The sequence below is a fragment of the Epinephelus moara genome, chromosome 8 (genome assembly GCF_006386435.1).
Source record: "Epinephelus moara isolate mb chromosome 8, YSFRI_EMoa_1.0, whole genome shotgun sequence".
Lineage (NCBI taxonomy): Eukaryota > Metazoa > Chordata > Actinopteri > Perciformes > Serranidae > Epinephelus > Epinephelus moara.
The window spans coordinates 13,558,142-13,571,253 of record NC_065513.1 but is presented as its reverse complement, the minus strand read 5'-3'; the positions used below and the strand labels follow the sequence as shown (position 1 = coordinate 13,571,253).

Sequence of the window (13,112 nt, the reverse complement as noted above, 5' to 3'; positions counted from 1 at the left end):
CTGTTACTATGTCAGTCCAAAGCTGTTTGCTGCCCTCCAAAACACATTATAATTTTAGTTTGTAAATACCAAACTTTTTGGTAGATATCATGTTACTATCGGGATCTTATTCTAGAATGACTTCTTCATGTGACAAGATGATTTGAAGAAAATAACAGACCTACAACACCAGCAAAAACGCGCAGAAGCTAGCGAAGCAGAGGTTGAGAGACACAATGGGTTGCAGGGAAAGAAAGGGCTGTGAGAGAATGAGCAGGTGTGGTGGGAAAGACCCATGGGCTTCAGGGAGAGAATAGATCAATAACTAATTTCAGTACCGAGCTTCACTCGCACTGTTTTCCAATAAATGCTGGATGGAGAGTACTGCCTTAGCCCTCCCCCCACTATCTCTATTCTATCACCTTCTACAAGCAGGGATTGGACTCTATGGAAGAAGGCTGTATTTTTTTCTTCCCAGTGTTGTGATTGTTGGTTGGGTGGATTATGTTCCTGCAGCTAGTGTATTGTATAAATGTAATCCAACGTTGCCATTTCCATGTGTCCTCCATGAGCGCTCTCACAACCATTCCACATATGCCGTCTCTGTAACTTTTTTTTTTCACTGTTCTGCCTCCTGCAACCCCCTCCCTCCCTCCCTCCCTCATTCGACCAGGGCCAGTGTTGAGGTTTTGTCAAGAGATTCAGACAGACAGGAGAGTGAAGCGTGTGTCATGCAGGGCTGCTGCTGCTGCTGCTGAGGCTCTTCTCCTCAGAGGCTGTGACCTAGATAACCAAGAGGAGCTGGAGCGCTTGCAAGCCTTGGAGCCACTCCAGCTTCAGCAATGTCAGGAAGGGGTTAGTTGTGTAACACAATGTCCTATTTAGTTTGCTCGTCACACACACACACACACACACACATACACACACACACATACACACACACATGCATGGACGCAAACACATATGTACCCTTTGGTGTTCCCGTACCATCGCAGTATGTTTCTTCCAGGCACTGTTTGTTTATTTCCAAAGACGGGATGTACAGAGTGGGGTTTTGTACATGTGAAAAAGAGGAAAGGGGCTCTAAATTCATCTGAATTTAAACATCAGCATTAAGAATGCTCGGTAAAACTTTCCACGCCAGCAGCCATTGCAGCTACATCATGTCACAGTGGAACCATGTCAAAACATCTACAGGCTTCCTGCTGTTTTGTAGCATTTTATTCCTGCTTCTTTATTTTAGCATTTGCTCAACTGATGTTTGGTGTATGAACACAACCATGAGGTAAATATGAAGCAATTATTCTACTATAAACAGGTAGCCAGTGAGGTTGAGAGTCACATTCAGCACTGCACTGCCACTACCTGGTCACTTACAAACAGTAACATGTGGAAAAACAGAAAATAATGTCGAACTGATATGACAGGATATAACAGGCGACCAGGACACTTTGTGAGACACATAGCTGTTTTATTGGTCCACCCTTACATTAAGCGAGAAGATACACAATTTCCACAATACACCACCATCATGTTGAGGAGATAAAATATAGATGGAGCCCACTGCGCTGGAACAACTTAAATAGGCTGCACTGTGAATAACTAAATCTTTGACCCTGACATCGGCGCTGCTGTTGAGATGCAAGATCAACACTGCCATCTGGTGGATTTTATTTTGTATTGCAGCTCCCTTTCCACATTGATATGACTCACTGGACTGTACAGCAGTTTAATCATAGCAGTGAAAACTTAATTTGCACAGATAACTTAACGTCTTCCAGTAAACAATCACACATGTCTGTAAATTTGGCACAGACGATTACAATAAAAATTACACAAAGGCCTCAATGGTTTGTTAGGGAGCACTTATCGACGAATGCTCAGACAACGTATTCAAATTATTACAGGCCTGCTCAGTCTTTCACTTTAGATTTCAGGTAGAAACCCAACCAGTAGCTTGTATCATCAGCGCTGGCTATGTTGGGGCTTGAAGCATTCCCAGCCAGGCTTTGGTGTATATGTGTGCTCAGGAAGAATAAAGTCTTTCAGTCTGTCTGGTAATGGCAGGGCTTTGACTCTGTCTTCCAGGGGCCAAGGCTGTAGGTGGCTCCTTATGAATGCTCTACAAAGGCATCGCAGAGCAGGGGGGCTCGCTTCACGCTCTACTGTGCGTTTGTGCAGGTCTACCAGAGCCTGAGCATAGGGGTGAGGGTCCCCAGCGGGCACAGGCAGCTCCGGCCCAAGAGGATGAATCAGCATGGGGTCATCTACTCGCGCCAAGTCGAGCAACACCTCAGCTTGCTCCAGCAGCTCGGAGGCGTGACTCTGATCAGGGCACTGCTGCAGGGCTGTTTGGAGCCGCTGGAAAAGGAGGTTGTAACCTGACCAGCATGAGTCGCCATGATAGGTGCAAGCCATAGAGGCTCCGCTCTGGATTAAGAGCACAGCCAGAGGGTAGAGCAGGTCAAAGTGCTCCAGGCTCGTCTGTGTCAGGGAGGGCTCGCCATCCTCGTTCAGACAGCAGCTGGGGTCCACACCGTGAGCTAGCAGCAGCCGCGTGGTTTTCAAGCAAAAGTTACCGATCTCAGCAGCATCTTCTGCACTGGCCTCAAGAGCCTCCTTAACCAGAAACACCAACGATGACTCGACTGTTTCACAGTCTACAGTAGCAGCATTAACGTCAGCACCTGTGGTGAAGAAAGCATCACTCAAAACACATCACATCAAACTGAAATCAGTTAATTACTGCACATTAGAGCAAATGTGCCTTCGATAGTGTCATTAAAATAATGATATAATGAAAATAATGTGTCAACAGACAATATTAATCAAAGACTCTTTTGACAAACGAGTAATGATTTAGGTCCCTTTTAAAACAAACAACACTATAGAGCATTTATTGGTTACTGTTTTTAAAAGAAGCCTTTGCTGCGTACATGAAAGGTGTATCCCAGCACTATAGTACTTCCATAAAGTAGGGGGACTTGCTAATCAAATCTAAAAAAGGAAGGGTAAAAATCCAAGAACTAGGATATGAGATATCCTTTCTTTTAGTTGCTAGTATGACTAAATACTCTAAAAAACACTGGATCCAACATTTCCTATAATTCATCTTGATAGCATCTTTCATTACACCCACTCTGTCTGGTAAACGAGATGTTTTTCAACTCCACACCCCCAGTTTGTAACACAGGCTTTCCGTTATAAAATCTGAAGTCTCCAAGCTGAGATACACCTGATGACATCCCTGTGACATCATGGGTATCTTTTCAAACCTGACAAAGCTCCCCCCCAAAGACTGCAAGTAAATAGATGTCATCTTTTTTCATTAAATACTTGGTTTTCAGATGTTACTGACAGAAAGATGCATGTGTATGATGTCTTTGTGGCTGTTGTGAGAACTGGCTTCGCTGCTGCCTTTTAATGTACAGTGGGCACTTATGTTTGTGACGGTCACAGCCAAGAGACTCCATTCTGAAAAACTGTAAATCTGTCTAGCTGTAGAACCAGGCTTGGGCGCTATCTATTTTTTCATACCTTCCAGAAATTTCACTGGGTTACATGATATATGTTTAATGTTTGGCGACCTGCGGTCTTGCTCTGCCGTTGCAGCTGTTTACAGTCCTGTAACATCATCCCCACCTCTCGCTGTCAGCTTAGCTGCCTGTTCCACCAGTAAAGACTTAGATCTGGTGGCACGTGCTGTGCACTACATACAATATATACTCAACACAGCATCTCAGTAAGACTCTAATAGTAATGCAAGCTTCTGTATTTTTGATGGTACAGTCAAAATCATATCGGGATTTCTAAATACCCTGGTATTCCGTAATACTGTGATACCAACCAAGCACAAAATTACTTTTGAGAAAATTCCCTTTACAAGATCTGGCTCTGTAAAAAAACTAAACAAAAAAACAAACATTATGAAATCTGAGGACTTACTAACACTAACAATGCCTGTGATCGTATGCAACTCTTCTGCATATTAATTCTTTTGTAAGGAATATTAATGTCACTGGCTTATATTCAATACTCTGGTTTCTGTGCGGCCATTTTGTGTCAGGGTACGCTGGTTGTAAATACCTAAAAGAAAATAAGATCATGAGGCAAAGTCAACATGAGGGCCGCCTGCTGTAATGCTGTACATGAAACTACGAGTATACTAAGGAGATTGATGATAATGTGAAATCTTAACATCCTGCATTTAAAAATCTTGTTATTGCTTCATGCCTGGATCACAGGAGTGGTTCTGCTCCATTTTCACTCATGTTAAAAACTGTATGTGCATATTTTGGCCTGACAAGCACTGACAGTTCACTTTGATCTCAGAACGCACATATGTGCACAAGCATGCATACTAACTCAAGTTTCTCACTGTAGTGGTTTGACTGTGATTCTGTTTGAGAGCGTATTTGAATGACCAAAAGTGGACAAGAGGGCAAAGTGAAGATGACGGGTGTTTCACAGTCAGTACCTCTCTGAAGTAGAAGCTGGATGTTCTCTGTGTTGTGCACAGTGAGTCCATCGCTGCTAGCCAAGGCATGGAGCAAAGGCGTTTTACCTTTGGAGACGAAACCAAAGCAATGAGTTTTCGGAAAAATGATTGAGTGACAGAATTATCATTTTTGAATTATGCCAGGCAAAGTAACTTTACCGTTTTTATCACTTGCATTCACATCAGCACCCAGGTCCAGCAGGGTGAGCAGGCAGGAGAGCCTCTCAGACTCCTCACTGGCAAGATCCAAAGGACTGCTCTCATGGATCTACCAAGAAACATTGATATTACAGAGTGCTCCAGGGATGACGTTTTTCTGTCAGCCGATGTGGAAGTTAGCATCGCCCTGGTTCTCTTGTCAAAAGGCCTATGGGATTTTTTGATTGGATTTTGGATCATTTCAAAAAATTAGCTCTGTGGCAAACAAACATTCATGTTACTTACAATGTTCAGCAAGATAATCTTCATGAATGAACAACACTTTTATGATTTTTGAAGCTTAACTGCAATCACCAGAGGTGAAAAGCTAATGTTAGGCTATAAACGAACTACACCACAGTCACATTACTTGACGTCGCTCCCACAGCACGGATGTAAAGCCACATCGGTGTGATGACGTTCTGTAGTGTCATTTAGCAACTTGTTAGGAACCGCCTTTTTTAAGACACACAAAAGCATCAAAATAAACGAGTAGAGTATTTAATGATGTATTTTATGTCGTAGAACGAAACGTGAAAGTCTCTAAAGCTTGTCTTTACTACAGACCTTATTTCAGGCATCTAACCAAAAACCCATCCAAAAAACCCATTGACTTCATGATAAGGGAACCAGGAGTGGTGAAAATCTAACTCATTTCCAGGTTTTGTAACTCATTCCTGGGGCACTCTATTTACATAAACATGTAAGACTACAGAGGAGAACACAAGAACAAAAAAAGGACATGAATCCTGAATCATGAAGTTCGACAGTTGCCTCACCCTGTCTCTCTTTTCGATGTCTGCTCCGTGCCCGACCAGCAGCCTCACCATGTTTGGCCTGTTCCTTAAAACTGCTATATGCAGAGGATTGTAATAAGACACAGGGTCTGGAGAGGAGAAAAAATCATAATAAACAAACTGAGTCTTATCACGCAGATTAAATCTAAATCAGACAGATGAAGATTTCTGACAATACTACATTTTCTCTAAATGTGTCTGGGCAGAGACACAACCTGCTGTATAATGCTGGCTATGGTGGTCTGTTGGCTCTAACCCAGTGCATATGTTTGAAGGGATTTTGTGAAAGAATGTTTCCTGTATTTTCTTGTGTTTTATATATTTACCAAGTGCCTTAAAGACAGCATATGTGTTAACATACTGGTGAATGTTTGAAAGTCTTTTCTCAAGCTGTTGTGTTTTAGGCTCTCTCATCCTCTGCAGCTGGCAGCAATACAGTATAAAAGCAGATAATAAACATTAAAAGTTAATTCTTAGTTTTACATGTAACAGAATGACACCTGTACCTGACTGTGTTTTCTCAGTGGCACAAGAACTGATTGATACTTACTGTGTGCATCTACTGTATATAATACTGACAAATTCTCTTTCATGTACACATTAAGATTGGCGTCCAGATTATTAAGTACAAAACGGTTAGTTCTCAAATGTACGCTGATGACACAGCCATTTACATATATAATCTAAAATCCCCTGTGTAGCAGCAGATATTAACAAATGAAACAGATGCGGTATCCCAATGGCTCAATCTGAATCTTAAAAACACTGTGGCAATTTGTTTTTACACGAGAAGGAAAGCAAAAGACAGGCTTACAATCAAAACAGATCAAGAGGAAGTAAAGGAAGTCTGTGATTTAAAATTTCTTGGTGTCATTTTGGATTCCCAACTCAAATTTGATGAAGATACAAGACAGAATATAAACTGTTTTACAATTATAAGACATTACATACCCATTAAAGGGGAGCATCACCAAAATTTAGACTTCTAATATGTTATTTCATGGCCTAGGAAAGTTTAATTAGTATTTGTGAACATGTTTCATCTCTCTCAGAGAAGTAAGTCTCAAACTTCTAATGCCATCAAGTATAAAGTCTGGAGCTGCTCCACATACATTGAATGGGAGCCTGATTTTGGGGACTCACAGAATGTTTGTTTTCTTTTTATACGGCAATAAGATGTATTATATTATAGTGCTGTCAGTTCTGAAACAGACAAAGTCCCCATATACTCCATATACATTCCCCTGGGTGCTCTCACTGTCATTTATAACATCTTTCCCAATTCATTGTCTATGGAGCAGCTCCAGACTTTGAGTTTTAGCAATCTATGTGGATTTGGGAGAGTTGTTCATTTTTACTAATATTTCTGGACTGTTTTAGATCACAGGAATAACATATATGAATTTTGAAAATGGGCGTAGCTCCCCTTCAGGGCAGCTCAACTATTCACGCATGCCATACTTTCACATTTATCATGTTGTGTTACTGTATGGAGCCAAGCCAAACGGTCAACTGTCACTATACAAACAAGCACTGAAAATAATGGATCAAAAACAAATGAAATGGCACCACTGTACAATTATGAAAAAGTTCAAGTTGCTCAGTTACAACAGCTTGATCGAGTTTTCTTTTATCAAATTGATTTTTAAATGCATGAACAATCTCACCTCGTCTGCACTTTGTCCATATGTCACAAAAACAAATACCAATAGAAGAGCCACTCGGGGATCAGCAAATGGCAATTTCAGGGTGGCACAATGCAAACTACCATCGGTCAGTCTTCTTTTCTCAAAAAACAAATACATTTTTAGAATGCCCTTCTAATGGAAATAAAAAAAACAATCTGATCGTAAAAAAACACACAAACCTGCCATCACTGATCTCTGATCATGCACTGGTATACACACACATGCAAATGGGACACATCCACACAAAGAGAGGAACAGATATGCATAGACAGATACATACTTACTCATAAAGACACATATATTGCCATTAAATTAGGGAACACAAACACATGCATGCACATATACATAAGGAAAACATGTAAAATGATTGAAATGTGATGTTAATATTGTAATTTTATATTATCACGTCACATGTATGAGAATGTTACTATTATGCGCTCAAATTAACTAATGTTAATGTTGTAATGTACATCTGTTTCATGTTGATGTAACCTGTTACAATGTTTTTTTGTTTTTTTTACATTGTCCCTGACAAATAAACTAATAAATAAATACAACTGCTTGTAACTGTCATAACTATACAAACTCTTGCTTCAGCACACTGCCTGTCAGATAGCTGGAACAATCTATTCTTAAACATGAAGGCAAACAATGACAAATACTTGAACACGAATAGAGAAACTCGAACATTTCTGCATTCTATGTGGGAGAATTTGTCAGTGTTAACTTGCTGGAAAGAGGCATTCAAGAAATGTAAAAGATGAATGAAGCAGCCTCTGCCTCTGCTTAGGATCCCCTAATTATGTCCCTGGGGAAAGACATTTTTATTACCACCAGAGGTCACCACAGCAGAATCTGGCAGAGCCCTGGCAGGTTTCATTGCAGCCACAAGACATGCTGCACTTTCCACTGCAATTTGCTTTAGGGAGACTTATTCTCTCAAGTGTATATGGATGACAACTTGCTCCATTTACAGTATGCAGATCCTTGTGTAAAAAAAAATGGCAGGTGCATGCATGCTTTTTCTGTCATGTCATTTTCTTAATGAATTCACATGAGGGGTTGTTGTGCTTGTAGCAGAGACTCATCACCCAATAAAACTGGAGCATGATGGGAGCTAGTGTAGAAAGTGAGTTACTGGCCAGCACGGCAGAAATATATGTCCCATTGGGAAAAAGATTTACATCTGTAGTCACCTTCAGTGTGGCCATCAACTTGTTTAATTGGGGTCTATTACTAGAAATGATACGCCTCTTGTTATTGTAAATCCTAGATGGAGAGGAAGTGTAACCAAGTAAACCCATTTTCAGTGATAGTATTAATTGCCAGCAAGACAAGATTGTACTTCAGTTTAAAATGATTAATACAGCCCACCCAACACTGAATTTTTAAACAAGCCCTTGTAAACTCAGAGTGACAGAAATGCTGCATTATGCATGGTGCACTGCAGGACAAGTGCTCTGGCTGGCTACTCCAATTTTAGATGCTTTGTAATTGTATTAAATGCTTGTACATTGAATTTAAAGCCCACTCACATATGATTACTTACCTTCAAAGTTTAGATCAGCTCCATAGCGTAGAAGGATTTCAGCCGCATTCACCAGCCCCCGCTCTGCCACCTTAAACAGAGCATAGCTGATGCCCTCCACAAACACTTCAGACTGGGACTCCCGCTCCAGAAGCTCGGCCAGAGAGCTGCATACACCCGGCTCATCCTCAGGGCCTCTGACTCTGGACACAAGAGCAGGTATCAGCGCTGTTTCATTCAAACTGTATGAAATGCCACCAGTGTGTCTGTCAAATGCATTCTGTACTTGGTGGTAAAACATACTGCACACATTTATGCACACAACTGCATAATTAAGCAGATAACACTGTGGCTTTAGTATTACCTCTCCTCGGGACTTCCATCTCCTTCCTCCAGTCCAACAACACACATGACAGCATCTACCAGCGGCTGATACTCATAGATGATCCTACGAAACCCATGGAGGAAAGGCATGGCTCCTCCGCTCTTCACAGCTCCCGTTAGTCAATACCTGCCAACATGTACATGTGAATACAGGTCAGAGCTTCACTTTACATCAACTCACTTAACTTAATTAACTTAAGCCCAGTTCAAATGACAAATGTTTTCTGAAAACAGGTGACACTTCACGCTAGCTTGCTAATGTTGACGCTCTGCAACTCTATACAGAATATTATATTATCCTAATGAATATATCTCATTTGTGCTAACACGACCAGGAACATCACGGTAACCAGCTAACACGCGACCTTATGGGCTAAGAACAAAGTTCTATTACAGCCAGTTAGCTAACTTAGCAGGACAATTGCTAACGTCACAGTCACGCTAGCACTTATATGCAACGTTAAATTTATTACTTATTTAAGTGCTACGTTATGAATTAGAGTGTTTGAGATACATTACTTGTACAAGGAAAGTAAACAGAAACTCACTCGGACACTCACGTCAGTCGTTTACCGTCGGAACAGGTAGCTTCGAGCTTCACTCACTCAATGGTCCGACAGTATTTTCATTCCCCTGTAAAGCACAACGATAACTAAGGTTCCTCTTTACGCTCGGTCCTTGAAAAATAGCTAATCTTTCCTGCACAGAACAAGGTGTGTCCAGTTTAAAACTTACAAGGAGAACCGTGAATAAATGAGCAAGCAAACAGGCATCTGAGGTATTACTTTTAATAATACGTATTACGTTTAATAATCCATGGCAGAGATTAGGAGGCAGATCTTTATATCTTTCTTTTACCGGGATGTCAGTAGGCTAGTTTTTCATTCTCAAGGGAACATTATGTGTAAAAATAGAGTAGCAATTACTTTGTACTTAGGGACCGTTATTTATGAGGGGGGAGGGGGTGGTTCAAAAAGTCGGAGGCACCTCAAATAATTTTTAAGCACAAGGGAGGGACTAATATTTTTTTATTTTCGCTAAAGCGAGGGGCATACAAATTTAAATGGTTGTATTTTGTGTTTATTGTGCCACAGATTAAAAAAAAAAACATGCCTTGCATTTTTTTTTTGATAATTCAAAAATCACCAGAATTACACCTTTTATCATAGTCAGAAACTGTGGAACGAGAAATTACCATTGGATTTTCAAATGTTCGACGGTCTTTGGATACATCCCTAACCTCCTGAGAGGCCCAACTTTTGTTTGGCATGCATTTTTAATTTCTCCTAGCTATTTGGGATCAGTAGGACCCAATAAGTATAAAAACCTGAACACTGTCAACAACAGTGAAGTCCCAGTGTCCTAAAATGAGACAATTAAGTCTCAGTGTCTTCAAATGAGTACTTCCTAATTAACAGTGTCTTAGCTTGTTACTGTTGCTAAAACGGATCAAATTTGTTGCCATATGAAGTTACAAACATTTTAAATCATAAATAAACAAGTTTCGGCCCATAAAATGTGATCAGATTTTGGACCTTGTCCACTTCTGTGTCAGGATCGGCAGCAGACTGACTTAGCAGAAATGGCTGCCATCTTGTTTTTACATGGATTAGTGTATTGTGCTCTTACTATCACTAGATGGCACAAAAAAGTGTCCACAAATGAAGACAACAGGTCCAAGTTAAGTAGAATGAGGTATATGGTTGATAAACCCAAAATGTGATGTCCACATAAGAGGACACAGGGTCTCAGGGGGTTAAGAAAAAAAAGTGACATTTCATAAAAATGTCTTTATTCTACATTTTATTTAAAATTTGGATTTTGTCTTCAACTTTTAACTTTTTACTTTCAAACATTAAAGGGTAAGTTTTAAAAATCTAATACCTATATTATGGGGGAGGGAGGGTCATGCATTTTCTGCAAGACAGTGAAGGAGGCTCCAGGAAAAACAATGGTAGCTTCAGGAAGGGTCAAAACAAACAAACAAACAAACATACTAATATTATTACTCAGTACTACTTGTTGTGGGTGGTTAGGGTGTCCTAAAATAATGGTGCTCACCTGCGGAGCTTACACCAACACGACACATAAAAATTTCAACAGCATCTGGCAGATAGCACAATATTTGCCCGGAGGCATATTGCCAGGTATACCATCAAAATTGCTGTGATAAGCTTGGATAATTACAAAGGATACGCAGAAAATAGCATACTATTTGAAAAACACTGCCTTTAAAACAGACATCCCAAATGTAAACTATGAAGATATGTCAGACAAAATGAATTCCCCCTGTTAGTAATTAAGCAAGTCAATCAGCAAGTTTAATCAATGAAACAGTTTTTCCTTGTATAACATAATGTGTTAAATGAATATACATGTCAAATTTCACAGATCATATCTCACAAACATGTTCCGTCACACATCTGACAAACCATAATAACAGCCCATTTTTCATTATGTCTGTTTCTTCCAGATATGAAGTCATTGATTGCCATTTGGCATTTTAAATTTGATGAATTGACAACATCTGACCAACAAGATATTTCACCACCAACAACAACAGTTCTAACAAAAAAGTACTTTGTCCATATGGTACATTAGTCCAAGACAGCAGCTTTCAGATTTTTTTTGACAACTGCTCCATTATGCTGACAGCATCTGGTTGATAACAGTCGCCTTTGTCCTGTTTAGCAAACAAACCCCTGCCGTGTCTGGGTTTGGTGACAGATGGCTTGCTTTGAGAGCCGCCGAGGAGCGCTCTCTTACAAAAGATGTCATTTTTAACACATCCGTGAGTCTGATTTCGAGCACAGCGTATGTTAATGACAGTGCATTTTAACACAGCATATGTTGTTGCTGACATACTGTAATGCATTATGTCTTATTGAGGAGGACACAGGAGTTAAACTGACACATCCCTCTTAAAAGCGTGACCTGACCATAAGTAAAATAAGTGAAATACTTTTTATTTGAATGGTGAATTGTATCATAACAAAGAGGATGTGGTAAATATGGGATGTTTGGATAATAGGGTTTGAACCAGCATTTTATATGAAAATCATACTGTATCTGTATTGTAATTATAAGGCATAGGAAACAGATTATTGCATAATCTGTGTAAATGTGTAAAAAAGATGTTAGAAGAGTAATAAATAAACAAGATAGGAATAATTTTAATGGCCGCAGTATTGTGTGTATCAGTAAAGAACAGTATGATGTATGATTGCTGACCAAATCATGGTTGATTCAAGCTCTGTCTTTAGGTGGCAGCAGTGCATCACAGGCCCATACACCAGTTCTTTGAGCTTAGAATCAGTGTGACACATCTGCTATTACACAGCACATGCATGAGTGCACGGTTTTACACATGCATGGAGGCAAACATAAGCCATCATGTAAATGTAGACATGGGCAATGCAAACAAACAGCTCTGGGAGAATTCATTTGCCAAACCGAGAGCTCCTCCGCTGAATTGGAAAACAGACTGCAGTAATTTAATCAAGGTTTGATTAATTTTGTCACTTTCAAGACCTTTTTATTTTCACATTCAAGTCACCCGATCAATAAAGCATTGTTCCCTGAACGGATGGCGGCCTGCTCAGAATCCCCCTAATGTGGCTGAAGTCTCTTTTGCTATTTTCCAAACACGCTCAATTTACCCTGGATATTCGAGCCATGTGCTCATGAATAATCTACTTTACCTCACCTTTTACAAATCTGCCAGTGATTAGCGCCTAAAGTCTTTGTGCACACACCTGTCGGGGGGTTCCCCGGTGAAGCAGACAGTCTCTCTTTTCCACTCTGAAGTTAATTTGTACCTTTTCCACCATGTGGTCACAAGAGCATACTGTTTCTTGTCAGACAACGGTAACAGTAGGTGGCAACACATCCGGTGTTTAGCCATGAAAAAACAGAGGAAAATGTATCCCAGCTGCAGGGCTCCCCTTAGCTCTGAGGCTTGGCATTCATGCAGGTTCTTGAGGAAGTTTCAGAACATCTCCATGGCACAGCAAGTGTCAAGGTTGTTCACCAAGCATTGC

The 13,112-nt window shown here is 40.3% G+C and overlaps 1 protein-coding gene across 2 annotated transcripts; it reads right to left on the bottom strand.

Moving 5' to 3' along the window:
• Positions 1–681: 681 nt before the first annotated feature.
• On the bottom strand, positions 682–9,700 carry asb6 (ankyrin repeat and SOCS box containing 6). 2 transcript variants are annotated; one of them, XM_050051801.1, is made up of 7 exons: positions 9,633–9,699; positions 9,053–9,199; positions 8,710–8,891; positions 5,455–5,561; positions 4,637–4,745; positions 4,457–4,543; positions 682–2,666 (listed from the first exon to the last, which is right to left on the bottom strand). In XM_050051801.1, the coding sequence occupies exons 2-7, from the start codon at positions 9,160–9,162 to the stop codon at positions 1,945–1,947; spliced, it is 1,317 nt and encodes a 438-aa protein (XP_049907758.1). In that variant the 5' UTR covers positions 9,163–9,199; positions 9,633–9,699; the 3' UTR covers positions 682–1,944. The 2 variants fall into 2 exon arrangements, with proteins under 2 accessions (XP_049907758.1, XP_049907757.1); XM_050051800.1 differs by having other exon boundaries at positions 683–2,666; positions 9,621–9,700.
• Positions 9,701–13,112: the final 3,412 nt, after the last annotated feature.